Source organism: Lathyrus oleraceus, chromosome 6, assembly GCF_024323335.1.
Source record: "Lathyrus oleraceus cultivar Zhongwan6 chromosome 6, CAAS_Psat_ZW6_1.0, whole genome shotgun sequence".
Classification (NCBI taxonomy): Eukaryota; Viridiplantae; Streptophyta; class Magnoliopsida; order Fabales; family Fabaceae; genus Lathyrus; species Lathyrus oleraceus.
Window position 1 is genome coordinate 518,385,047 of NC_066584.1, and position 24,130 is coordinate 518,409,176.

General features: G+C 36.0%; 2 protein-coding genes across 3 annotated transcripts; both read left to right on the plus strand.

Moving 5' to 3' along the window:
- Positions 1-5,515: 5,515 nt before the first annotated feature.
- Positions 5,516-7,730, plus strand: LOC127091289 (transcription factor bHLH128). 2 transcript variants are annotated; one of them, XR_007791902.1, is made up of 6 exons: positions 5,516-6,063; positions 6,229-6,572; positions 6,666-6,788; positions 6,881-6,946; positions 7,220-7,321; positions 7,411-7,637. XR_007791902.1 is itself a non-coding variant. In XM_051029881.1 (6 exons), exons 1-6 carry the CDS (start codon positions 5,718-5,720, stop codon positions 7,462-7,464), a joined length of 1,002 nt encoding a protein of 333 aa, XP_050885838.1. In that variant the 5' UTR covers positions 5,516-5,717; the 3' UTR covers positions 7,465-7,730. The 2 variants fall into 2 exon arrangements, 1 of the variants encoding a protein (XP_050885838.1); XM_051029881.1 differs by having other exon boundaries at positions 7,253-7,321; positions 7,411-7,730.
- A 5,815-nt stretch (positions 7,731-13,545) lies between these two features.
- On the plus strand, positions 13,546-17,307 carry LOC127096532 (uncharacterized). The gene is made up of 7 exons (XM_051035091.1): positions 13,546-13,619; positions 14,044-14,111; positions 14,963-15,014; positions 15,104-15,169; positions 16,024-16,060; positions 16,162-16,556; positions 16,644-17,307. The coding sequence occupies exons 1-7, from the start codon at positions 13,546-13,548 to the stop codon at positions 17,305-17,307; spliced, it is 1,356 nt and encodes a 451-aa protein (XP_050891048.1).
- Positions 17,308-24,130: the final 6,823 nt, after the last annotated feature.

Below are 24,130 nucleotides of genomic sequence, written 5' to 3' on the forward strand. Positions count from 1 at the left end.
ACATTTTTATTGCAAAATTCAGTCTAAACCTGTATGTTTTACGGAAGTATATTTCACGTAAATCATTTTAATATATTCATTTTTCTTTTTCGTGCATTTTCGTGGCAAATTTTTATTCTTTTTTATTTTTTTATTTTTTTTATTTATCAAAATATTCAGAAAAAATACAGAGTTAAATAAATAATCGACTGATTTTTATTTGCTCTATTTATTATTATTCATTTTATTGCATTTAAATTTATTTTAATCTTGTAAAATATCCTAGGGCAATATGGACTTCTTTTTTTTTTATAAACTCTAATGTCTGTTTTTTGTGTTAATCATATTCATTGGATCAAAATAATTAATGGTCTTAATTGAAAAAATACTTTGATCCCCATCCCCAATTATCCTTCTCAACCAATAACCACTTCGACACATCCAAAGGAAAAAATCAAGGAAACACACGTAGGGGAAGGCCCTTTTGGACTCACACGCTTGTAAAAATGAGATGAAGATATTTTGAGATTTCTCCATTCAGCATCAAAGGGAACACGTCACTCCCTCTCTTAACATCAAAAAACAATTTTTAGGATTTTAATAAAGCCAAACATGGCCTAAATAGACGATGCTCTCTCTCTCAATACACTCAGTAACACAAAGATTTTCATGGTCATTGTCTCTGGATTTTAAAAACACTGACCTCTTCTCTCTCAAAAAATCTGCTCCGCCTCTCGCCATTAAAATCTGCACCAACCAAATCCAACCTTTCCTCACTCTCCACCAACGATCCAACAAGCTCACCACAAATTAACTTGCTCTCTCTCATTTTGGTGATACAAAGTAAGGAAAATAAGTTGGAAACAATGGGTTCCTCTTCACAAAAAACAAAAATGCAAGTCTCAAGTAAGGAAGAAGACAACTCCTATCTCTTGGATGTTTATCCAACTTTCTTCACAAAACCTTGGCCACCCTTACCACCTAACATCTCCAAGCCGCAGTGTAAACTAACCAAACCACTCCCTCTGTTTCACCATCACACAACTTAGACCCACTGTACTCACAGCTTCAACCATCGATTTTCCTCTTTCCATCTTCACAACTTGGCATCATCAACAATTTGTTTTGGTAATTTTTTTGATTGCGAGATTTCGTTCGAGTTTGTGTTATTTACGCATTGTTTTATGTTGCGATTAAGTTTCGATTCAGGATAGCGATGCTGCTTATTTTTTTTGTTAGTTTATTAATTGTCAATAGTTTGTAATGATGAATATTGTAAAAAATATTTTGGTTGTTGCTGCTTCATTTTATTGTGTTGCATATGTTAAATCGAATTGAATCTACGGGATCGATTATATGTCGTTATGTCGTTGAAATTTTGTTCAACAGATTATGGTGGTCCTCATATAGCACTGTGCTACAACTGCGCAACAAACTGAAGAAGTGAATTATCTAAAGCAGAACAACCCCAATTCTAATACTTAAAATCTAGGTTGGAAGAATCATCTGAATTTCTCTTGGAAAGATCAGCAGGAGAGTGTTCACAAACAGGGTCCTATTCATTATCAGAATCAACAATAGTACCAACCTCAGCAAAACTACCAGAATCAGTTCCAACAATAATATCAACAAGAGGCTCCTAAGAAGGAAGATTGGGAAATATCCATTAAAAATATGGCCGCTCAAAACTCCCAATTCCAAGAAGATACAAGGAACAACCAAAGGAACACTACAACTTCTATTAAGAACCTCTAAGTTTAGATAGGTCAGATAGCACAAAAAATAGTTGGTTCTCAAGCACAAGGTTCCCTTCCTAGTGTGACTGTGACAAATCCAATAGAACATAATAATATGAGTGTTGTGATAATAAAAAATGGGAAGACAACTAAGAGTCCCGAAGATAAATCATTTGAAGAAAACCATATCTTCGAGGTAGATTTGGAGATAACGGGTTATCAGAAAAGCCCTGAAGAAATGGCCACACCAAAAGTGGTTAAGAAGGAAAAACAGAAAGAGCCAAAACATGTTATCAGACTCAAATATCCCCCGAGACCAAAGAAGAAAGATCAACATGAGGAGAATTACGAAAATTTCTTAGAGATGTTCAAGAAGCTTGAAATAAATATCCCTTTTTCTGAGGCACTATAGCAAATTCCTATATATTTCAAGTTCATGAAAGATATCATCTCCAAGAAACATACCACTGACATTGAACCTGTACTTTTGGCTGAAACTTGGAGTGCTTTTTGCAAGGTATGAAGATCCCTGTGGAAAAAAAAGATAGGAACTCTGTCACTATTTCATGCACAATTGGAAATAGAAAATTCAAGAAGACGCTTATTGATTTTGGACCTAGTGTGAGTCTTATGCCTTTATACATCTATAGAAAGTTAGGCATTGGTATTGTTTGAGATACCAGATGACACTTCAGTTTACAGATCACTCGGTGAAAAGATGTTCTAGTAAAAATAGACAAAATTGTGTTTTTTCTGTTGATTTTGTGATTCTTGAAATGTCAGAAGATGAAAGATAGTTCCAAGAGACCTGAAGATGCATGATATAAATATAAGAATGAAATATGACCCTTAAGGTTTATGATGAAGAATTAAAAATTGATGTTAGGAATACTGTGAGGTACAAAGATGATGTGAGTACTAGTAATACAATTGAGGTGTTTGACACAATGATTTCTCAGTTTATTCAGATGCAAATATCTAAGTTACCATTGGAAAGATTCATTAGCCTATCTGCTCAAGAAATAGAGAAAAATGAAGATGAAAAAGAAAAGTAAGTGCTAACTATGATGTGGGCACAAACTTAGTGGCCAAGATCCAAACCACATTGGTGGCAGGATTTAAAGGCACCATAAGAAGCAGAAAGCACAAAGGAATCAGAAAAAGGTACATAGTTGAAGCAGTTACCTAAGAATCTGAAATGTGTCTTCCTAGACACTAAAAGAAATTGTATGGCAATCATCACTTCAGGGTTACAAGAAAAAGAAGAAGAGAAATTGGTACAGGTACTCAAGAAATACAAAAGTTATATGAGATGAACCATTGGGGACTTAAAAGGGATCAACCCAACAATATGCATGCACAAAATACTGATGGAAGATAACCACAAACCAGTGGTTCAACCCCAAAGAAGGTTGAATCCATTAATGAAAAAAGTAGTGAGAAAGGAAGTGATGAAATTGTTGGATGCATGAATGATTTATCCTATATCTGATAGTTCATGTGTGAGTCATGTGCATGTGATCCCAAAGAAGGGAGGAAAAATGGTGATAATGAATTATAAAGATGAATTAATTCCCACTCGAATAGTAACTGGATGGAGAGTGTGTATTGATTACAAAAGGCTCAACACTGTAACAAGGAAATATCATTTTCCTGTCCCTTTCATTGATCAGATGTTGGAGAGGATTGCCAGTCACCGGTACTATTATTTTCTGGATGGGTACTCCATGAATAACTAGATTGTTGTAGCCCGTGAGGATCAAGAGAAAACAACGTTCACATGCTCTTATGGTATTGTTGCCTACATAAGGATGTCATTTGGATTGTGCATCACCCCTGCTACCTTTCAGAGATATATGACACCATATTTGTCGACATGCTTGAAAGCATATGGAAGTGTTTATGGATGATATTTTTATTTTTGATTCTTCTTTTGATAACTGTTTAACTAACTTATCTATTGTCTTAGAAATGTGTCAGCTAACAAACTGATTTTGAATTGGGAGAAATGTCATTTTATGGTGCAAGAAGGTATAATATTGGGTCATAAAATTTTCCACAAGGAAGTTGAAGTGGACAAAGCAAAAATGGAGGTGACTGCTAATCTCCCACCTCCTATGAATGAGAGAGGAATAAGAAGTTTCTTAAGACATAAGGTTTCAATCGCATGCTCATAAGAGATTTTTCAAAATTTGCTAAACCTTTAATTAATTTGCTTGTGACTGAGAAGTCATTCACTTTTGACAAGGAGTGTATGGTTACATTTGAGACATTAAAGGGTAAGTTGGTATGTGCACCTATTATGATTGCCCTAAATTGGTCTATTCCTTTTGAGATCATGCATGATGCTAGTAACATTGCAGTAGGGACTGTGTTAGGACAAAGATGAGTAATATGTATGCATATATTTTGGAGTTATGTATTGTAATTTTTAGTATAATATGATATGTATGCACATATTTGTACTTATGTGGCCCTTTTATTATTGTATTATGTTTTTGTATCAAGATTATAATAACTTAATTATGTGATTCTAGACACACGTTTAATTGGGTCGTTACGATCTAGGATACACGTTAGATCCTATTAGATTCTTATTTGATATGCTTATTGGTGTATGTTATAGTCTAAGTTCTTTGTAACATTCAAATTATTTATGCTACTCATTTTTCGAATAGACTGCATGGGTTACAAAATTAAAAGTAGTAGAAATGCAATAAAGAAGAATATGAACTAAAAAGCAAATAAGCAGGTATATTAATAATAAGGAGAAACCTATATCCAACATGTAAGTTTTAGACAAATATAAGTTAACCCTCTTCTTTCTTATGTGAGTGTCATGTAATTTGTAACCACCTTTAATTAATTTTCAAATACACTTTTAATTCAAATTCCTATAATGTTTGATAGCTCTTTTTAAATATGTAACTTTCTTTCAAACGTCTCAAAACACCGAACATGATATTTGAAAATTTTAACCTTTTTAAAAGAGATGTTTTTGATAGCTTTGAATGAGCCTTGTCCTCCAAATTTAAAGTTTTATACTCGTATTTTACATCGAATATAATAAAGAATACACGAACATGAAAGTTAAGCGGATAACAACCTTCGTCGCTATCCCCTTTTAAATGGCAAAATCAATCATGTTAAAACCATGTGTATCACCTTAGGAAATACAACATTGCTAGCATGAGTTTTTGGATTCTACAGGAAGTCAAAAATGTCAAATGCAAATAATATAAAAACATGTTGATTGTCATAATACATTTTCTCATATTTATCCACTTTATTTGAAGCGACATTGAAGATTATCTGTTTCATATTAAAACCTTAAGTCCTCAATCTCATAAATGAAAAAATTACAATCAAAATCATACACCAAAATATCAACTAACATAAATGTCAATCTTCCATCTCATAAGTCAAGAAATTCACATGCACATCTTTCTTCGCAAATACTCCAATCCACCGTATCAAACATAAACATCTCTAACAGATCATGTCGGAATTTGAAGCCCAAAAGCGAGCTGTATGTAATAAATTAGTAATCTTTTGAATTGAGCTCAAATGCTTAGGCATGCCATGAATGGAGAAAAGCCGCCAATGGAATCCACATGAGTACTAAACATTAAAAAAAAAACAAAGATAGTGAGTGGTAAGTTTAGTGCATACCATTGTATAGTTTTGAAAATTGACAATTGTGGGACATAAAAAATGGAGATACCGTGAAGGTGGGCATGTTTTGATGAAAAAGGGCACGTGATATTAACAAGTTGTCATAAACAATTGTACAAGTGGAGTGTGAGACAGCGCATCTAATCTCTAATATCTTGTTTTGTGCTAAATAGATATTTGTAAACAGTCTTTAACCTCATCCCAACTAACAACAACTTGCTTCTTTATTTAATCATTCCATCTTCTTTCTTCGTAGTCTTCTCTTCTTTTCTCTCCTCTCTCGCACACAGATTCACATTATTCAACTCTATCATCATCATCATCATCATGTATCGTCCTCCTTCGTCTTCTGGTTCTTCTTCTTCCTCTTCTCAGCAACAACAGAGCTCCATAAGTCAAACAGGTCTCACAAGATACGGTTCTGCACCCGGCTCTCTCCTCACCAGCACCGTCGATGCTGTTCTAGCAGGATCGCGCCTTCTCCCGGGGACTGGACATTATTTCTCCGGCGACTCCGCTCACCAGCAACACCACCAACACCAGCAGCAACAACAGCAACAGCAACAGCAGAAATCTTCTTACGAAGGCTTTGATGGATCGTCTTTGGTCCGTCAGAAAAGCTCTCCCGCCGGTTTCCTCAACCATCTGGCCACTCTCAATCATAATAATAGCGGTATCTCATAACTGTTTTTCTTCTAATTATCATAATTATGCAATTAGTCAATGGATTTCATTAAATTAGAATTAGATAGATCTCATAGAATATTAATACTTTTTTTTTTTATTTCAATTTTCATCATGAGTAATGAAATTAAAAAACAGTATGTAATAATTGCAGCGGGGTTCACAATCACGCGAGGCGGAAATGGAGGATCGAGATTGAAGTCTGAATTGAGCTTCACGGGAGGAGGACAAGGGCAAGAATGTCTTTCTAGAATATCCGAAAATAGTGTTGATTATGCTGCAGCAGTAGCGGGAGGAAATGGATCATTGCATAACAGTAACTGGGGTGGAGGATCTGATAATAATAATAATAATAATAACAATAATAACAATAACAATTCAAATTCTATAGTATTTTCTTCTTCTGTTTCTCAAAATCAATCTAATAATAAGCGTTCGAGTAGAAACGACGACGATCCCGACCTTCTTCTTCATTGCCTCAACGCCCTCGAAACTCAGGTAGTCCTCCTACTAGTATCTTTTTTCGCAATTGATGATATTCTTCATCCATCCTATTGATCCATTCAATTTTTCTACTTTGATCTAATTCAGTATAGTCTCCCACAAACTTCTATGGAAATGGACAAGCTTATGCATATTCCTCAAGATTCCGTCCCTTGTAAAATCCGCGCTAAGCGTGGCTGTGCCACTCATCCTCGAAGCATTGCTGAACGGGTTATAACTCTACTCTGTCATTTTTCTTTCTGTTTCTATTTCAAATACTATATGTATATACATATCAACTCTATTGCATTGCATATATGTAGGAGAGAAGAACTAGAATAAGTGGAAAGTTGAAGAAATTGCAGGATCTTGTGCCCAATATGGATAAGGTATAATCGCTTTCTTAGTCTTGTTTCCTAACTTTCCTTACCTGTTAGTATTAATTTGGTACTTATGTTTCCTAATTTATCTTCAATTTTATAAGCATTGTTTAAGATAATGCACACATTAATTTGAGTGATTGAAAGTAGCACTAGTAGTGAAATATTTAGGTGGTCTATTTAGATTCAGATGAACCTGTTTAGCTATGGATCGGTCATTGTTTGAATTACTAAAGCTTGGACTCAAGCTTCTTCAATTGAGTTTAACTGTGTATATTATAGGTTGCTTAATGTTGTTTCAAAATGTCACTGTAGCAAACAAGTTATTCAGACATGCTAGATTTGGCAGTTCAACATATCAAAGGTCTTCAAACTCAAGTCCAGGTATGTAAAATGAGCTTCCTATGAATACAGCATTCTTAATACTGCCTCTGCTGATCTTGATTCTATCACCTTTTCTCACCGCTTTTCAGAAGCTTCATGAAGATCTTGAGAATTGCACTTGCGGATGTAAACAAAATACATAAACTTACTATGTTTTATGAGAATCTATGGCACTGCATAGAAGTCAAGGTTTTGATGGAAACTGATTTTTGTACCTTCCAACTTTAAACGAATAATGAAGGAAATTGTACATACAGTGTATGTTATAATCTACCTGTGGTAGACATAGTCTAGAAATATCTATTCCTTTTCTTAATTTGATAGTTGTATTTGAAAGTAGAAGTTGATTTTCTTTTAAACTGGCTTTATTGGTTTGAGCAAGTGGAATGGATAACTTATTTTTATAGCATCGGAAGGATAGAAGTGAGGATGAGACTAGTTAGAAATGTAGAATAAAACAAGCAATCACCTTTATCATTTTATTTAAGAGCTTTAACATATCTATAATACTATAAGAGTTATTCTTGTTCCAGCATGTTCTTAAAAGGTGGGGCACTTCTCATTCTACAAGTCGGTTTTGTAGAGGTGAATTAGATTCAACTGCATTTCTTAACATAATATTAAAAGGGGATGTGTTAAGAGTCTTATATCGTACAATATATTGATCTAAACATATTTTTATAAGTGGTGACAATCCTTACCCTATAAATCAGTTTTGTAGAGTTGAATTATGTCCAATCACATTTTTTAACCATTCTTAAGTGAAAATATTTATAAAAGTCCTTAGATGTCTCATAGTCTATAATTGTATCAATGTTTTTTACATCCACAATGTTTTTTTATGGAGAACAACACCTACAACACCATAGATGTTAAGCCATATTGTTTTGCAGAACAGTCATATAAGTTCATGCTGAAAATCATCTACTTTATTTTTCGATTTTAAAAATCATTCCAAGCTCCATTGGCAGCTCATTTCACTATGCAAAAGTAGAAGCCCACACTTCATAGGTCTTCTTGTTTTTATTGTTTTTACTTAAGTACAATAGTATAGACTCTTTCAACGATATACCAAGTAGGAGGTCTTAAGTATGTGATTTGTGTATGTGATCCTTTAACATGATCCTCTAGGTACATATTTGTAGTCTTTTAGGCCTAGCAAAAAATCGTAACAGCCTTCAGGCCCCTCTTTGGACTCAATCCACTTAACCCTTCTCTATCAACGATCGTGGCTAGTGGTCCTTTTTCGAGGATCTCTCATGATGTGGCTACCTCGGCCATGTGTCGAGCACATGATCAACTTCGTCGCATCCCATTTTAAGATCTCTCATGTGTCCCATGTGACTATAGGACGTTGGGTTGAGGTCATTGTGATGTGTGGGCTTATAGCTATGATACTAACGGCAATCTACAACCCCCTAAACACAAGGTCGTAAGGGTAAAGTGGTTGAGGGAACGAACTTGCTCAAAGACAATTGGGCGAGTTGGTTCGTATTCTAGGGTCGAACTAATCATGGTCGTAGGATGAAAGAACTTCACTTAACTTATTATCAAATGGTTTCACATTACATGTTGTTCATGTTCCTTATCAAACAATCTTGATTGACCTGTTTACCTCGACAATGTTCTTTGATCTCACACGTTCCTTGAATTTGGTCCACTAGTTTTCTGACAGGACACGACATACTAGCGCAAAAACCAATCGACTTCGTCAGACAACACTTCAACTTCCCGACAGATATTCAAGCAGTCAAAAATATGGATTCTCAATAAAAAACTTAGATGATTGAGACCTATTTGTTTCGAAGCATATTGCTGGGAAATGTGATAACATATGGATTGTCTTCCTTGCAAAGAAGGGAGAAGAGTTTTAAGCTGAAGAGTAAGAAATTGCAAAAACATATGGAAACATATGAAACACAAATGAAGCTGATGAACGATATTCTGATGTATATGAAAACCAAGTATTCAGATACCAAGATATTCCTCGAGAAGTTAGAGGGAAAGAAAAAGGAGAAGAATGAAACTATCAGAAAATAAGACGAGGAAGTAAATGGGTTGAAGGAGTGGGTGGATTCTCTACATGTACCATTAATAACTTGAGGGAAAAAATTGAAATAGGGAAATTTATTGGAATAGGTGAGAATGAAGGCCACTCTTGCTAAAGAACAGAGGTTCGACGAGGCAAAAAAAACTAAGCTGAATTTTTGTACCCTAAACTCTCCTTGGGCGAGGTTTGATTTTTCAAGGTGGTGGTGGATGAGAAATTGGTAGATGAAGTGATTGAAGAGTTTCCCATTTTCTTCTACCTTTGAATTGTGTTTCTTGTTTGTCCCCTAATAAGTAAGCAAATCCACAATAAGTAAGGGGCAGATAAAAGAATAGTACACAAAAAATTTGTTTATCCAAATTTATCCCTCATACCACAATTTCCCTTGTCGGTTGCCTGATCGTCGCTGCATAGCTCCACCCCCCCCCCCCCCCCCCCCCCCCCACCCAACTTGTCAGATAGGCATGTAATCATTCACATCTTAGTCATGCATAACACAAACAGTTAGTAGTTAATAACAAGATATGCAAAAATCTACTAACATAAAAGCTCACAACATAAGTGCCACATGTCTTGCCTGATGTTGAAACATATGAGCACAACATCATCACTTACCATAGATGGCTATTACTAAACAAATACATGTGTTATTTCAGACAGACAAATACCAATTCTACTCCCCCTTTTTGCCATAATTTGGAAAAGGGTAAGTATCAAGTAACACCTTGATGTCAGTCATGTATAGGTTAGTATGCTAGCACATACACGGTCAAAAACATGAGTAGAACAACCAGAACAATATCCAGAAATGCACAAGCATTAGATCTGTTTTATTATACAAGAGTTCAAAAAGTCTATAAAGCCTTTACAAATCCAAATTTTTTCCAAACATCAGCTCCTTAGATCAAAAGCCAATTTAAGCTATCCTCATTTGACTCATAATCACTTGAGTCATTTGATTCCATTAGCTCTGTAACTGCAACCTTTATCCTCTTTATCTTCTTAGGATGCATATTTGAGATGATTATCTTCTTAAGGCCGAATCTTCCACTAGAAGGTTCAATAATGGCGATGTTATTCCTAACATATCTAGCTTCCTTGGCCTTATTTAACCAAGACTCCAACAAATCCTCAATATCCTTGGGAACCTCGATTTCTTTAACAAGTATGCTCTCACTATATTGTTTAGATAAACCATAGAATTTTGATTCATGTTGAGATGAAGATCTTGAATGATCAGAGAGATCTTTGTAATCTGAGAGTAAGGTAAATCAAGACGTTTGTTTTTCTTAATTGTAACGATAGTCCAATTATACCACACTTGAGATAAGAAAATAATTCGTCTTAATTTTTGTGCCAAAGTGGTCTTAGGGGAGATAAATACTTTTTCTCTTTTGTCATAACTCCCTAGCATTGATTGCTATTGATTCTCACAAATGCATACCCCTTTTTCAAAGTGTATTGCATTTAATGGCTTAGTAGAAATGTTAGAGACAAATTCCATGACATCTTGTCCCACATTACACTCTTTCAACATTTTCTTCATCCAAAGCAATTGCTTACCACTGATCCCAGCAGTAGAGAATTTAGCTTCATCAGAAGACAAAATAATAATGATTCTCTCCTTACTGACCCAGGATATCATGTTGTTGACAATAAAGAAGCATCCATCACTATCATCATAACCATTGAAACTTATCATGAGGTTATACTTGTCTGTCACACAAATTTCCTTCAGTGGTTGAACGACTTCTTCAAATGTCAAAACTTATTTTGACAACGATATCCCCTTTAACATTCTACCATCTAGCCTTTTCTAAATGTCAAACACAATGATTGAGACACTTGTTTCAGCATTTGACTCTGATTGAGGCATTATAAATTCTTCATAGTAACTAAGAACGACTTGTTCGTCCTTTTTCTGAATTAAGGACTCACTTGCCACTATGATACTCAAGATGTTTGTCACATCTTTGAAAGCAACTTCCTTATCATCTATATCATTCTTCATTAGATTTTATTGAAATTCAGGAAGATATCCAATATCTTATATCATGTTTAACTCAAGGTCAAACTGCATTTGATGAACAACATGATCCACTATGTTATCTGACAAGTCAACACTACACGTGCGAGCTTTATCATTGTCTTTCACAATGACTTCCTCTACCAGCTGAACATCCTCTTCAAAGATCAAAGCTTCTTTTGGCAGCATTCTTTCAAGGGTTATCCTCAGTTGGCATAAATATTTCAGTATAATATCCTTAATAAGAAGAGACATGATACCAATAATAGCATCCTCATCACCACTGACAGATTTCTTGACAACATTATTAATGTTTTTACTCAAATTGTTCTCTTTGGTGTTCCTTATTATGTTGGAAAAAAAGAGTTCATCAACTTCCTCATTATGGCAGTAACTTAAAGACCAATTAGGTCAAACTCCATCTAAGATCTCAGTAATATCACTGCTCTTGAGCTCAGAGGCTCATTAAGCAGCTTTGATGAAGGTACTTAATATTGCCCATGTAATGCAAGATATCACCATTGGTCAGTTCATTGAGGTAGTCGCAAATATTACAGTCAGTTGTAACCTAGGATTCAATGATGCTGAACTATCAGTCGGAGGAGCTTCCCACAATAAGGCATTGCATATCTCTGTTACCTACATGGACACTCTCTCCTATCCAGAGTTCTTATAGATATTGGTTCATCTCTCAACGTAATGCCAAAGAACATGTTGAATCAACTATTAGTTAAAGGAGTAGAAATGAGGGTTATTGCATTAATTGTAAGAGCTTTCAGTGGTTTTAGAAGACAAGTAATCAGTGAGATCTATTTACCAATTCGTGTTAGACCCCGTCTATTTACCATTACGTTCCAAGTGATAGACATTAACCTTGCTTACAGTTGTTTACTTGGGAGACCATGGATTCATGTTGTTGGGGCAGTAACTTCAAGGCCTTTTCAATGGCACTTAAAGTAGATAACCCTTTTATTGCACAATTTTCTCATAGTTGATGTAGCATTGGGGTTTCATTTCTTCTTAGAATGGACTTCCTTGCATCTTCTGATATTTAACTTAAGCCATTCGTAATAATAAGGCATTGTATGTCAATATTTACCACAATGGTGGCATATTAGAGTTTGTTTCTTGTTACTATTGTGATGAGGTGACACATGTTGAGCACAAAGTTGTGACATACAGTCTGTAACACCCTTCTAAAATACCCCAAATATTTAATTAAAATAGCAATATATAAATCAGAGTAATTATGCAGTTAAGGGTGTCACACAAATAACCTCACGCATTTATCAAAATAGCTTGTCATGCTCATTTATTTATTAAAACATTTGCATAATACGCAGCGGATACAGATCAAATCGATCATTCAAAAACATGTAACTCATACATGTAAAATCATTCAACAACCAACAATGAAAATAAGACAAAACATCCCGTCCCGATGTTACATCTATCAGAGCATGACCCACTAAGGAATTACACTAGACTCCGAACATTAGCTTCTACTCAACTCACTGCTCGTTACCTGAAAAATAGTTGTAAGGGTGAGTCCCTCAATCAATATAATAAGCATTATAAAACATCATGTAATGCTAAGTAATTTAACACATTAATCACCCTAATCAGACCATACGTTCAGCAACGGCAACATCAACTAAAATCATACTCAACTCAACCACAAAACACACGTATAATATTGGAATACATCCATTCATATTATACGCCATACAATACAAATGCAATGAGACTCCATGCATGCGGTACCGACTATTTGTGAACATATAGTTCACCTCACCGTCCAAATCCAGGCACGGCTACCAAGCCCACTAGTCCCACTCATTTGAGACCTAGTGACTCACTCACTAATTCCTCACCATGGGAATTAGCTACCACCCCCAAAGGGCTATGATATGCACGCTAATCACCTAGCATGCAAACCTCCTTTTCTACACCTGTGATGGTTGATGTAAGTTCCTGTGTTTCATTCTGAAGTACACCTATAGTTTTTTCTTCTGGTTTTCTATTATTAAGTAGACTTATTTCTATTTAGAGTGCAATAACATAAATGAAGCATCAAGCTCTTCTTCATATATGTCTTAAGTACTAGATTCACCATCAGACTTACATAGACCAAAATAAGTTATCACAATGTTGGCAGATTCTTCCTCACTTTCAGAATCACACCAAGTGGCAGAAAGACTCTTTTATGTTTCTTTAGAAAGGTATGGCATTCGGATTTAATGTTTCCAAAGCCTTCACACTTAAAGTATTGAGTACCCTTTTCACCATTGAGTTTTCCTTACTCATGTCTTTGATCTAGGGACTCATGTCAAACCTTTTATCTTAGACATTTGTCTTCCACTTTCTCTTCAGATATTTCAAGGAATTGTTGAACTTTTTACTAATAAGAGTTATATATCATCTGAAAAGTTCTCTTTTTTATCTCATTGACTCTCTTCAGAGTTGGAAACAAAAGATATACCTTTGTTCTTCTTTCCTGACCTTCCATTGATGGACATCCCAAAGGTTTGCAAGGAATGTAACTCCCCGGTTTTATTTAAATCATTTTCCGTAAATTAATTAAGTGATAATTACGGTTGTGTTATGTTGATTGGTGTTTTGATGTGTTGTGTACCCTTGATGCAGGGTAGTTGCCTTACAAATTAAGGTGTTGGGGAGTGTGTGGGACAAGTGTAGAAATGGTGGTGGTGTGAGTAAAACTAATTAATCATATTAGTTATTATTTATTTAATTAATAAATATTATATGAATATTAATTTAATTATTTAATTTGAGTGGATTATTATTATTAATATTATTATTATTATTATTATTATTATTATTATTACTATTATTATTATTATTACTATTACTATTATTATTAAGAAAATAGTGATAATATAATAAGTTAATAAAATGATAGGATTTCTAGTAAAAATATAAAAGGGGTATTGGGATAGAAACTCCATACGTAACATTTGGGGAGAAAAGAGGAGAAGCAGAGAAAGAGAGAAAAAAGGTTATGACTCAAGGGGAGATTCACCATTGTTGAAGGTTAAAGAAGTTATTGCTATGAACTCTAAGGTAAGAGTAAGATTCTGATTATCTAAGGATTAACATTATGATGGTGATTAGATTATGTCATGTAGGTTTTGTGTTTTCTTCTCTGTGTTGAATTGTGGAAATGATGAAAATGTTGCGGTTAAACCCATGAAATTTGATTGAACTGTGTGAATGATGAAAGTGTTGTTGTTAAACCCATAAAATTTGATTGAATTGTGGGAAAGATGAAAATGTTGTTGTTAAACCCATGAAATTTGATTAATTGTGGGAATGATAAAAATATTGTTGTTAAACTCATGAAATTTGATTGAATTGTGGGAATGATAAAAATGTTGTTGTTAAACCCATGAAATTTGATTGAATTGTGGGAATGATGAAAATGTTGTTGTTAAACCCATGAAATTTGATTGAATTGTGGGAATGATGAAAATGTTGTTGTTAAACCCATGAAATTTGACTGGATTGTGTGATGTAAAAGTTGTGTGAATTGATGTCGTTTCAGTTCAGAATTGTAATGATGAATTGGTGCAATTGTTGCTGTTGGGAGGTTTGGGGTACATATGAGTTGATGAGAATGAATGATTTTTTATGCTAATCTGTGATATAATGTGAATTTGTTATTGTAATCATTGAATAATTATAGGATGTCGAATTTTGAGATCGGAGGTTTTTACGGAATTGAACTCAGAGGTTTGGAAGGCCTCAAACGGTGAAAAATAGGTTTTTGGGCTGCTTTCGAAGCCCGTAATCGGTTACTGATTCGAGCATAACCGGTTACCACTATTACGTAAAAAAAATTGGGAAATTAAAAATAACGTAACTTGAGCTCCGTAACTACGTTTGATGTGCGGTTCGATGTTCCGGAAAGATGAGAGTGTGTACTGTCATTTATAACTTGTTTCAGTACCTGAAAATGAATATTTTTCTATGTGATGGTGTTGGAAGGAATTATATTATTTGTGTGACATAACCTTAAATGCATTGTTGTTGCTTATTATGTTGTATGTTGATATTGTTGAGTTGTATAACATGTGGTTGATGCATGATGGCCAGTATTGCTGGTGTACATTGATTACGGATGTGGGTCCTTGTGCATGATGTTATTGTTGCATATATTGTATGTTGCATTTATTCATGTTGTTGGATAGATGATCAGTTGTTGGAGAGCCTCAAATCCCATTGTGTTGATTGGACGGTAGTTAATTTCGAAGTTGATGGAATCAGTAAGATATTATCGAAGGTGATGGTAACAAATTGATGACTTTGATCCTAGGAGGTGAGGATCAAAGTGGTAAAACTGAGTGTTCACATGTTGGTACCACATGCATTGAGTCGAGTTGTTAAGTCTCATTGCATTGTACATTGGTTGCATTTGTTATTATGTTGGATGGTTGTTATGTTGCTATTATGTGTTAATAGTTATTGTGTGGATTATATGGAATTATATTTTGGAATGGGTGATGTGCATGTAATAACTGAGCAGGTTGATTGTATGTTGTAGTGTATCATCCTAAATTCCATGTTATTTTGTTTTACTCTGATCAATGTTTTAAATTTACTCAGGGAAAATTTAGGGTGTTACAAAGTGGTTTCAGAGCAGGTCAGTCTGTCCGGCCAAGTTGTTGAGTCGGTGTGGTGTGATAGTTGAATATTGTCGATGTTGTCTCTTTAACCATTGTTGGTGGTGGTGGTGTAAAATAGAAAATGGTTGGAAGTAACGATGCTGCTATTGTTGTTGCTTTGCAGGCTGTTGCTCAGGCTGTGCAGAATCAACCTAATGTTGGTTGGAACGACGAGTTCCATCATTTGGGGAAGTTCCAAAGGAACAATCCGCCTACTTCCAAGGGTATGTATCATCCTGATGGAGCGCATAATTGGCTCAGGGAGATTGAGTGGATTTTCAGAGTGATGAATTGCTCTGAAGCACAGAAGGTGCGGTTCGGTATACATATGCTAGTTGAGGAAGTTGATGATTGGTGGATTAACACTCGTCAGGTGTTGGATGTTGCAACTGAAGTTGTGACTTGGGCTGTGTTCAACAAGGATTTTTTGAGAAGTTACTTTCCTGAGGATGTTCATGGGAAGAAGGAGATTGAGTTTCCAGAGCTGAAATAGGGTAACTTGTCAGTTATTGAGTATGCTGCCAGATTTGTGGAACTTGTTAAGTTCTACCCTCATTACAGCGAGGTGACTGCTGAGTTCTCGAAGTGTATAAAGTTCGAGAATGGTTTGCATACCGAAATTAAGCAGGCGATTGGATACCAACGGATCAGGAGGTTTCCAGAGTTGGTAAACAATTGTAGAATTTATGAGGATGATAGTAAGGCTCGATCGACTTACTACAAGGGGTTAAGCGAGAGAAGAGGAAATCTGAATCTGAACCATGGGAAGCCATATAATGCTATAACTGATAAAGGTAAACAAAAAGTTATTGATGGTAAGAGGCCAAGTAGGGGAGGTGCTCCTACTCCTCTTAAGTGTTATAGGTGTGGTGACTTGGGTCATTGTGTCAGTGAATGCAAGAGTGATGTAAAGAAGTGTTACAAGTGTAGGAATTCAGGATATCTAGTTGCTGATTGCAAAGAGAATATGGTGACTGGATACAACTATGGTGAACCAGGACATATCAGCACTCGTTGCTCGAAGCCTAAGCAAGCGTCAACTAGAGGAAAGGTGTTCGTTTTGACTGGGACTCAGACTTCTAGTGATGACAGGTTGATCAGAGGTATATGTTATATTAATAATACGCCTTTTATTGATATTATTGATACCAGTGCTACTCGTTCTTTTATTGTTGCTGACTGTGTGAAAAGTCTAGGCCTTGTTGTGTCTTCTATGAGTGGATAAATGGTTATCGAAACTCCTGTTAAGGGTTCAGTGACTACTACTTCATTTTGTTTGAATTGTCTGTAACACCTCAAAATTTGCCCTCCTCTCTTGGGACTAGCTTAACATATTGCATATCATTTTAGCGCATTAGGCATTGCATATTGCATATCATGTGGTTACATTGTGCAAGTCATCCTCCTAAGTCTTGGTCAGAAGATAAGAGGTGGAGATGCAGGCCTAGGGTTTTATTGACTGATCATTAGCCATCTGAGGATTGGGCTATGAATTAGGGTTTCATGATTTCTCAAGGAGATTGGTCTTTATCTTGGTTGCAATTATACATCATAATCATCATGGTCTTGTTATCATCCAGAAGATTCAAGTGTTTGATCAGATACCTTGAGATTAGGGTTTTGACCACTGGTCAACCCTAATCAGTTGCATTGGGCCAATCAGGGCATGGCAAGGAGATGGGGTCTATAATGGATATGGGGATCATTTCATGATTGTATTAAGCTTATGGAGGCTAGGGTATCATCCTTGAGCCATTTCATCAGAGAATTGGGGCTCAGCTTGATCAGTGCATTACCAAATTCATCTATCAATTGAAAAGTCAACTGTGGTCAACTGTGTTTGATTTTATGGATTTGGAGGTGGGAGAGAGTTGGATACACTTCATTCATGTTGAAACAAGTTTCATATGACATTTCAAACATCAAGAATGAAGAAAATAAAGTCAGGAGAAAAATTGCCAAAAATAGAAAGTGACTTGTAATGGAAGTTTCCAAAAATGGAAAGTTTTTCACCTCAAAATTACATGTCCAAAAAAGCTTCAAATGAAAATTTGTTCAACATGAAAGTTGTAGATCTTGCTCTCACCTTTCCAAAAAGTCCAAGAACTTGAATTTCCCATGTATGGTTGATAAGTTATGGTCCATTCATTTTCCAAAAATGCCTATAATCAAAGTGGCATAACTTTCACATGGAATGTCCAATTTGGGTGATCTTTTTGTGAGCAAACCCCATTTCACATGTACTTTCATGGTGTGTGATCAAAATTCATCAAAAATGGTCAAGGCAAAAAGTCAAATTTCAAGTGAATTCATGTGTATTTTTGGCATGGCATAGTGAATTTGAGATTTACAAGGCCTTTGGACATGAGACCACTTCCAACACATCACATATGACAATTGAAACTTGTTTGGACTGTCATGAGATGTCACATTGCATTATTTGGCAAGGTCATTTTTGGACTTTCACCTAAATGCACATTAACACTAATCACTTGGTTTTTGATAATTTGGATTAACAAGGTGATTAAGGAGTGAGTATAAATCACTAATCATAACAGAATCATAATCACAATTCCATATTCCAAGATCCATAACAGAATTTCCCTCCAAATTTGCCAAATTCTCCAAAACTTCATCAAGCATTTTTGATCTTTTTCAAATCTTCATCAAACTTGTTCATTCTTCGTGGATCCATGCTTCATAATCCTTGGTGAAGGACTGTTTTGACAAATCAAGGCAAAAGCATAGCTAAATCTCAACTGTCCAAAGCTTGCTCATCAATGGAAATTTCTTCATTCTTGCAATTGGAGCATCCTTGAGCTGAGCTAGCTTCTCCATTCACCTTCCTTACCATTGTACTACATCTGTTTTGGCAATTTGCACGTGGATACATCCAAATCGAGCACTGCCATCTTCTACAAGGTGAAATTCGATTTCCTCCATTGCATGAATTGTGATATGCGTTCTGTAGGTCTTTGATTATAGGTTATCATGATGCTTATAGTTTGTGATTTGGTTGAGTGAAGTGAGAGAAATCGTAATTGAAAGTTTGATGTTCATAACTTGTTTTGTTCGATCCGTGCCGTATGTTGAGAGTTAGAAGAAATTATTTACATATTCATAATCCTTGTTGAAGGACGGTCATGATGATATATGGATTGTTGCGTTTGGTTGATTTTTGTTCTTGACCAAATCTGGAAAATCTGGATTGTTTTTTGTTGAAGAACATGAACAAAAGCGTGTTTGATCCAATCTTTGCCTGGCTTAATTTTGAAACATGTTTACCGCCAGTAGCGTCCAATAGAAACGCGCCATTGCTTTAAATTGAAACTACGCCGTTTTGGCCGGGTTCATTAATATTACGCTTCTGCCATTGTCTTATTAATTAATTATATTATTTCATTTCTTTTTCATTTTCATTTTACATTTTGTTACATGAACTTCAAAAAATCCTAGAGGATTCATTTTTCATCCAAATTGAGTGAGACTTTTTTCATGATGATCCTTGAGATGTGTAGAATTTAATCATGATTTTTATTATTTTTGTGCATGTGTGGAAAATTAATTGGCTTAGGGATTGTTTGATGTGTCACATTTGTACATGCCATGCCATATCCTTCATGAAATGATGATACTTTCAAATAAATGGATGAAATATTTTGTGCATATTCTGGACACTTTGATGGTGATTTTGATGCGTAGTTTGTAATTTTTGGATACCTGGATGTTGAGATATGAATTTTTGGTTAGAGGTGTGACAATTTGTGTCACACCAAGCTAGGTCAACTTCATGATTTTATTTAAGATGCTTAGAGATGTTGAATTGAGCTGAAATTTTGCCTGAATGAACATTTGTATGTTGAGATCACATGTGATTTTATCTGGAATTTTTGATGACATTTTCTAATTGATTGAGATTTTCTCTTCTGTTGGCTCATTTTGTTGACATTGTGTGACACATGTTACCATTTGCTTTGTGAAATGCTGGTTATTGGTTGTATGAGTGTGAAATTTGACATGTGGATTGTAGACACATTATAGGACATCATGCTTTTGATCCCATTCATTTATCTTGTTGTGTCACTGATTTATGATTTTTGGAAGTTGATGTTTGTTTGGATACCTTGTGTTGGCTTGTTTGAAATTGTCTGAACTTCTTGATTTTCATTGACCTACTTCCTTTTGTCCAATTGAGTTAAAATTTGACATGCTATCCATTGAATGTGTCCTGTTTAGGTGTGAATTTTTGTGGAATTAATTGAAATGTTTTGGTATACTTTTGGTTGAGATAGTTCTGTTTGGTCTTTTGAAGTTGCAAGTTGCATGTTTGATACTAAATTGTGCATAAAATGATAATGGTGATTGATATGAGCATGGGACCAATTGCATTTGCTTTTGATTTGTTTGAATGTGATTTTGAATAATTTTCACTTGCTGTTTTGATTTTTTCATCTCCTTTGGACCCTAGGCTTGGCCTAGTGGTCTAGTTTCTCATGTTTGGTTTGGATTTTCAGGTTGAAATGCAAAAGGCTTAAGAGGAACAATGCAGGCTGATTAAATTGAGTTTTGTTTGATGTTATAAACTAACATTGATTTTGTATTGTAGGGTTTGATGCTTGAGCTTGGGCTCATGGCTTGTACTTGTGTGCATTAAATTGTGTTGACTGTACAAATTGACTGTTTGACTTTTGCTATTTACTGTTGGTTTGTCTGAGTACTGATGATACTTGATTGATTTCAGGTACATTAAGTTGCTTATAGTTCTTTAAGAACTTGCTTGCTGCTGCTTGGTTGTATAAACCAGTTGAGGTAGACTCTCTTGTCTCCATGTAGTCTGGAAGACCTGGCTTGTTATTTAGCCAGGCAACTGTCTGAAGTCCTCCTTAAGAGGCGATGTTTGTGATTGTTTACTTTTGTGCCAAGTAGGAAAAGACCTCTATGAGGCAATTGGCGGAACCCAAGGGATATGCAATCTATCCCCCGCTATTCTGTTGAGTCGTCCCTCTGCTCACACCACTGTGTTGACGCATTGGGACATTAACCCAAGATCTTGTACTTTGTACAGTTGTGTCAGAGTCTTGAGCGTAGAAGGGTCCCTCCATTCTGGACCCACGCTCCTTTGTCTGAAGCTCTCCCTGGACAGGGATAAGAGCTGTGAAGTCTAATCTTCACTCACCTTTCATCTGCTTCACCCTGACTCTCAATGTCAGGGTTAAGAGCGAACACTACCCTGTACAGATGACTTGCCTCGGCAGTCCACCCTTGTTTGAGCCTCACTTGACTGGATATAGTGTGTGCTATGTGAATGTTTGCTTTATTATGATTGATGCTTGCATGTGTGTTTTGCTTTTCCTGGTTAGGATTAGTTTGCTGTTGAGCAAGTTAGGATAGAAACCACAACATAGGGCAATGATGCATGATAACACTAGGCTCGAGTACAGCTCCCTAGTAGTGTGTCTCCCCTTGGTTTCTGGCTAGAATTTCTTTCCCTTTCAGGGGAACTACGTCGCCCTGATCCTCATACCAGATGAGGTACGTAGGCAGGAGACCGTGCGAGGTCTCTCCGGGCACCCTTTTTCTTTTTGTGTGTGTTTGCTTGACAGTTGCTAGGCTCGAGTTCCCGACTCCTTAGTAGCTTGTTGTTTGTTTCTTCTTGTGTGTCAGGATATGGATGTAAGACCAGCGATTGGCTGTCCGTATCCTGATTGTGTTTGTTTGGTTCGGAAGCCGATGTAAGTCCAGCGATTGGCATTCAGGTTCCAAGTTTGCCCGTGTTTGTGTGTGTCTTGTTTGGCGTGCGTGAGCCGAACTACGGCAGCTCTGATTCTCGTTCCAGACGAGATACGTAGGCATAGGATGCGACGTCCTATCGAGCTCTCTTCCTCTTAACCCCACCTGTGTTGTCTTCGGTGTGTGTGTGTGATGTTTTGTTTTAGCAACCTTTTCTTTCTTTTAGAACGTGGATCCCGTCGAGTACGACGGACGTGAGGGGTGCTAATACCTTCCCCTTGCGTAACCGACTCCCGATCCCATCTCTTTGGTCGCGAGACCATGCTTTTCCCAGGTTTACTCTGAGTGTTTCCTTTCCCTCTTTTGGGATAAATAACGCACGGTGGCGGCTCTGTGTTGTTTTTGTTTCAGCCCGCCGGTTGTTTTTCACGGATGCGACATTGTCCTCTATGTATTAGGACCTGAAGAAGATCTTTTGGTGGTCTAGAATGAAGAGAGATGTGGCTCAGTTGTTTATGCTTGTTTTAATTGTCAAAAGTCAAAGGTTGAACATCAAAAACCTGCAGGATTGATGCAACCGTTGGATATTCCATAATGGAAATGGTATAGCATTTCTATGGATTTTGTGACGGGGTTACCGAATACTCCGAGAGGGCACAATGCCATCTGGGTCATTGTTGATAGATTGACGAAGTCAACTTGTTTTATTCTGATTAACATCAATTTTTCTATGCAGAAGTTGACAGAGATATATATCAGTGTGATTATGAAGTTGCATGGAGTTCCGTTGAATATTGTATCGGATAGAGATTTGAGGTTCACTTCCAGATTTTGGGAGAGTTTGCAGGAAGCTTTAGGTTCAAAGCTGAGGTTGAATTAAACTTATCATCTGCAGATTGATGGTCAGACAGAGAGGACTATTAAGTCATTAGAGGACTTATTGAGAGCTTGTGCTCTCGAGCAAGAAGGTGCTTTGGATGGTCATTTGTCGATGATTGAGTTCATGTATAATAACAGTTTTCGTTCTAGTATTGGAATGACACTTTTTGTAGCCTTGTATGGCCGAAGGTGCAGGACACCTTTGTGTTGGCATAAATCTGATGAGAGTGTAGTGCTTAGACCTGAGATTATCCAACAGACTACTGAAAAGGTGAAGCTAATTCAGGAGAAGATGAAAGCTTTGCAGAGTAGGCAAAAAAGGTACCATGATAAGAGGAGAAAGGATCTTAAGTTTCAAGAGGGAGGCCATGTATTCTTGAGAGTCACTCCGGTGACCAGTGTAGGACGTGCTTTGAAGTCGAGGAAGCTTACTCCTCGGTTTATTGGTCTATATTAAATATTCGGGCGAGTTTGACATGTTGCTTATAGAGTGATGTTGCCACCAAATTTGTCAAATCTACATGATGTGTTCCATGTTTCATAACTTCGAAAGTATGTTTCGGATCCGTTGCATGTGATTCCGATGGATGATGTTCAAGTGAGGGATAACCATATAGTTGAGGCTCTAACTATAAGGATTGATGATCGAGAACTGAAACAATTGAGAGGCAAAGATATTGCTCCCGTGAATGTTGTGTGGGGAGGCGCTACCGGAGGAAATATGATTTGGGAGTTGGAAAGCATGATGTGAGAGTCGTATCCAAAGTTGCTTGCATCAGGTAATTTTCGAGGACGAAAATGTTCTAAATGGGGGAAAATTGTAACGCCCAGATAGTATTTAAATTATTTTCCGTAATCTAATTATGTGATAGTTGTGGTTATGTTGTGTTGGTTGATATTTTGATGTGTTATGTATCCTTGGTGTGGGGTAGTTGCCTTAAAAATTAAGGTGTTAGGGAGTGTGTGAGAAAAAGTGTAGAAAATATGGAGTGATGAGTAAAATAATTAATCATATTAGTTCTTATTTATTTAATTAATTAATATTATATGAATATTAATTTAATTATTTAATTTGAGTGGATTATTATTATTATTATTATTATTATTGTTATAACTATTACTATTATTATTATTAACAAAATAATGATAATATAATAAATTAATAAAATAATAGGATTTATAATAAAAATATAAAAGAGGTATTGGGATTAAACTCACTACGAAATACTTGGGGAGAAAAGAGGAGAAATAGAGAAAGAGTGCTAGGGATCAAGGGGAGATTCACCATTATTGAAGGTTAAAGAAGTTACTGCTAGGAACTCTAAGATAATGGTGGAATTATGATTATCTAAGGGTTAACATGATGATGGTGACTAGATTATGTCATGTAGGTTTTGTGTTTTCTTCTCCATGTTGAATTGTGGAAATGATGAAAATAT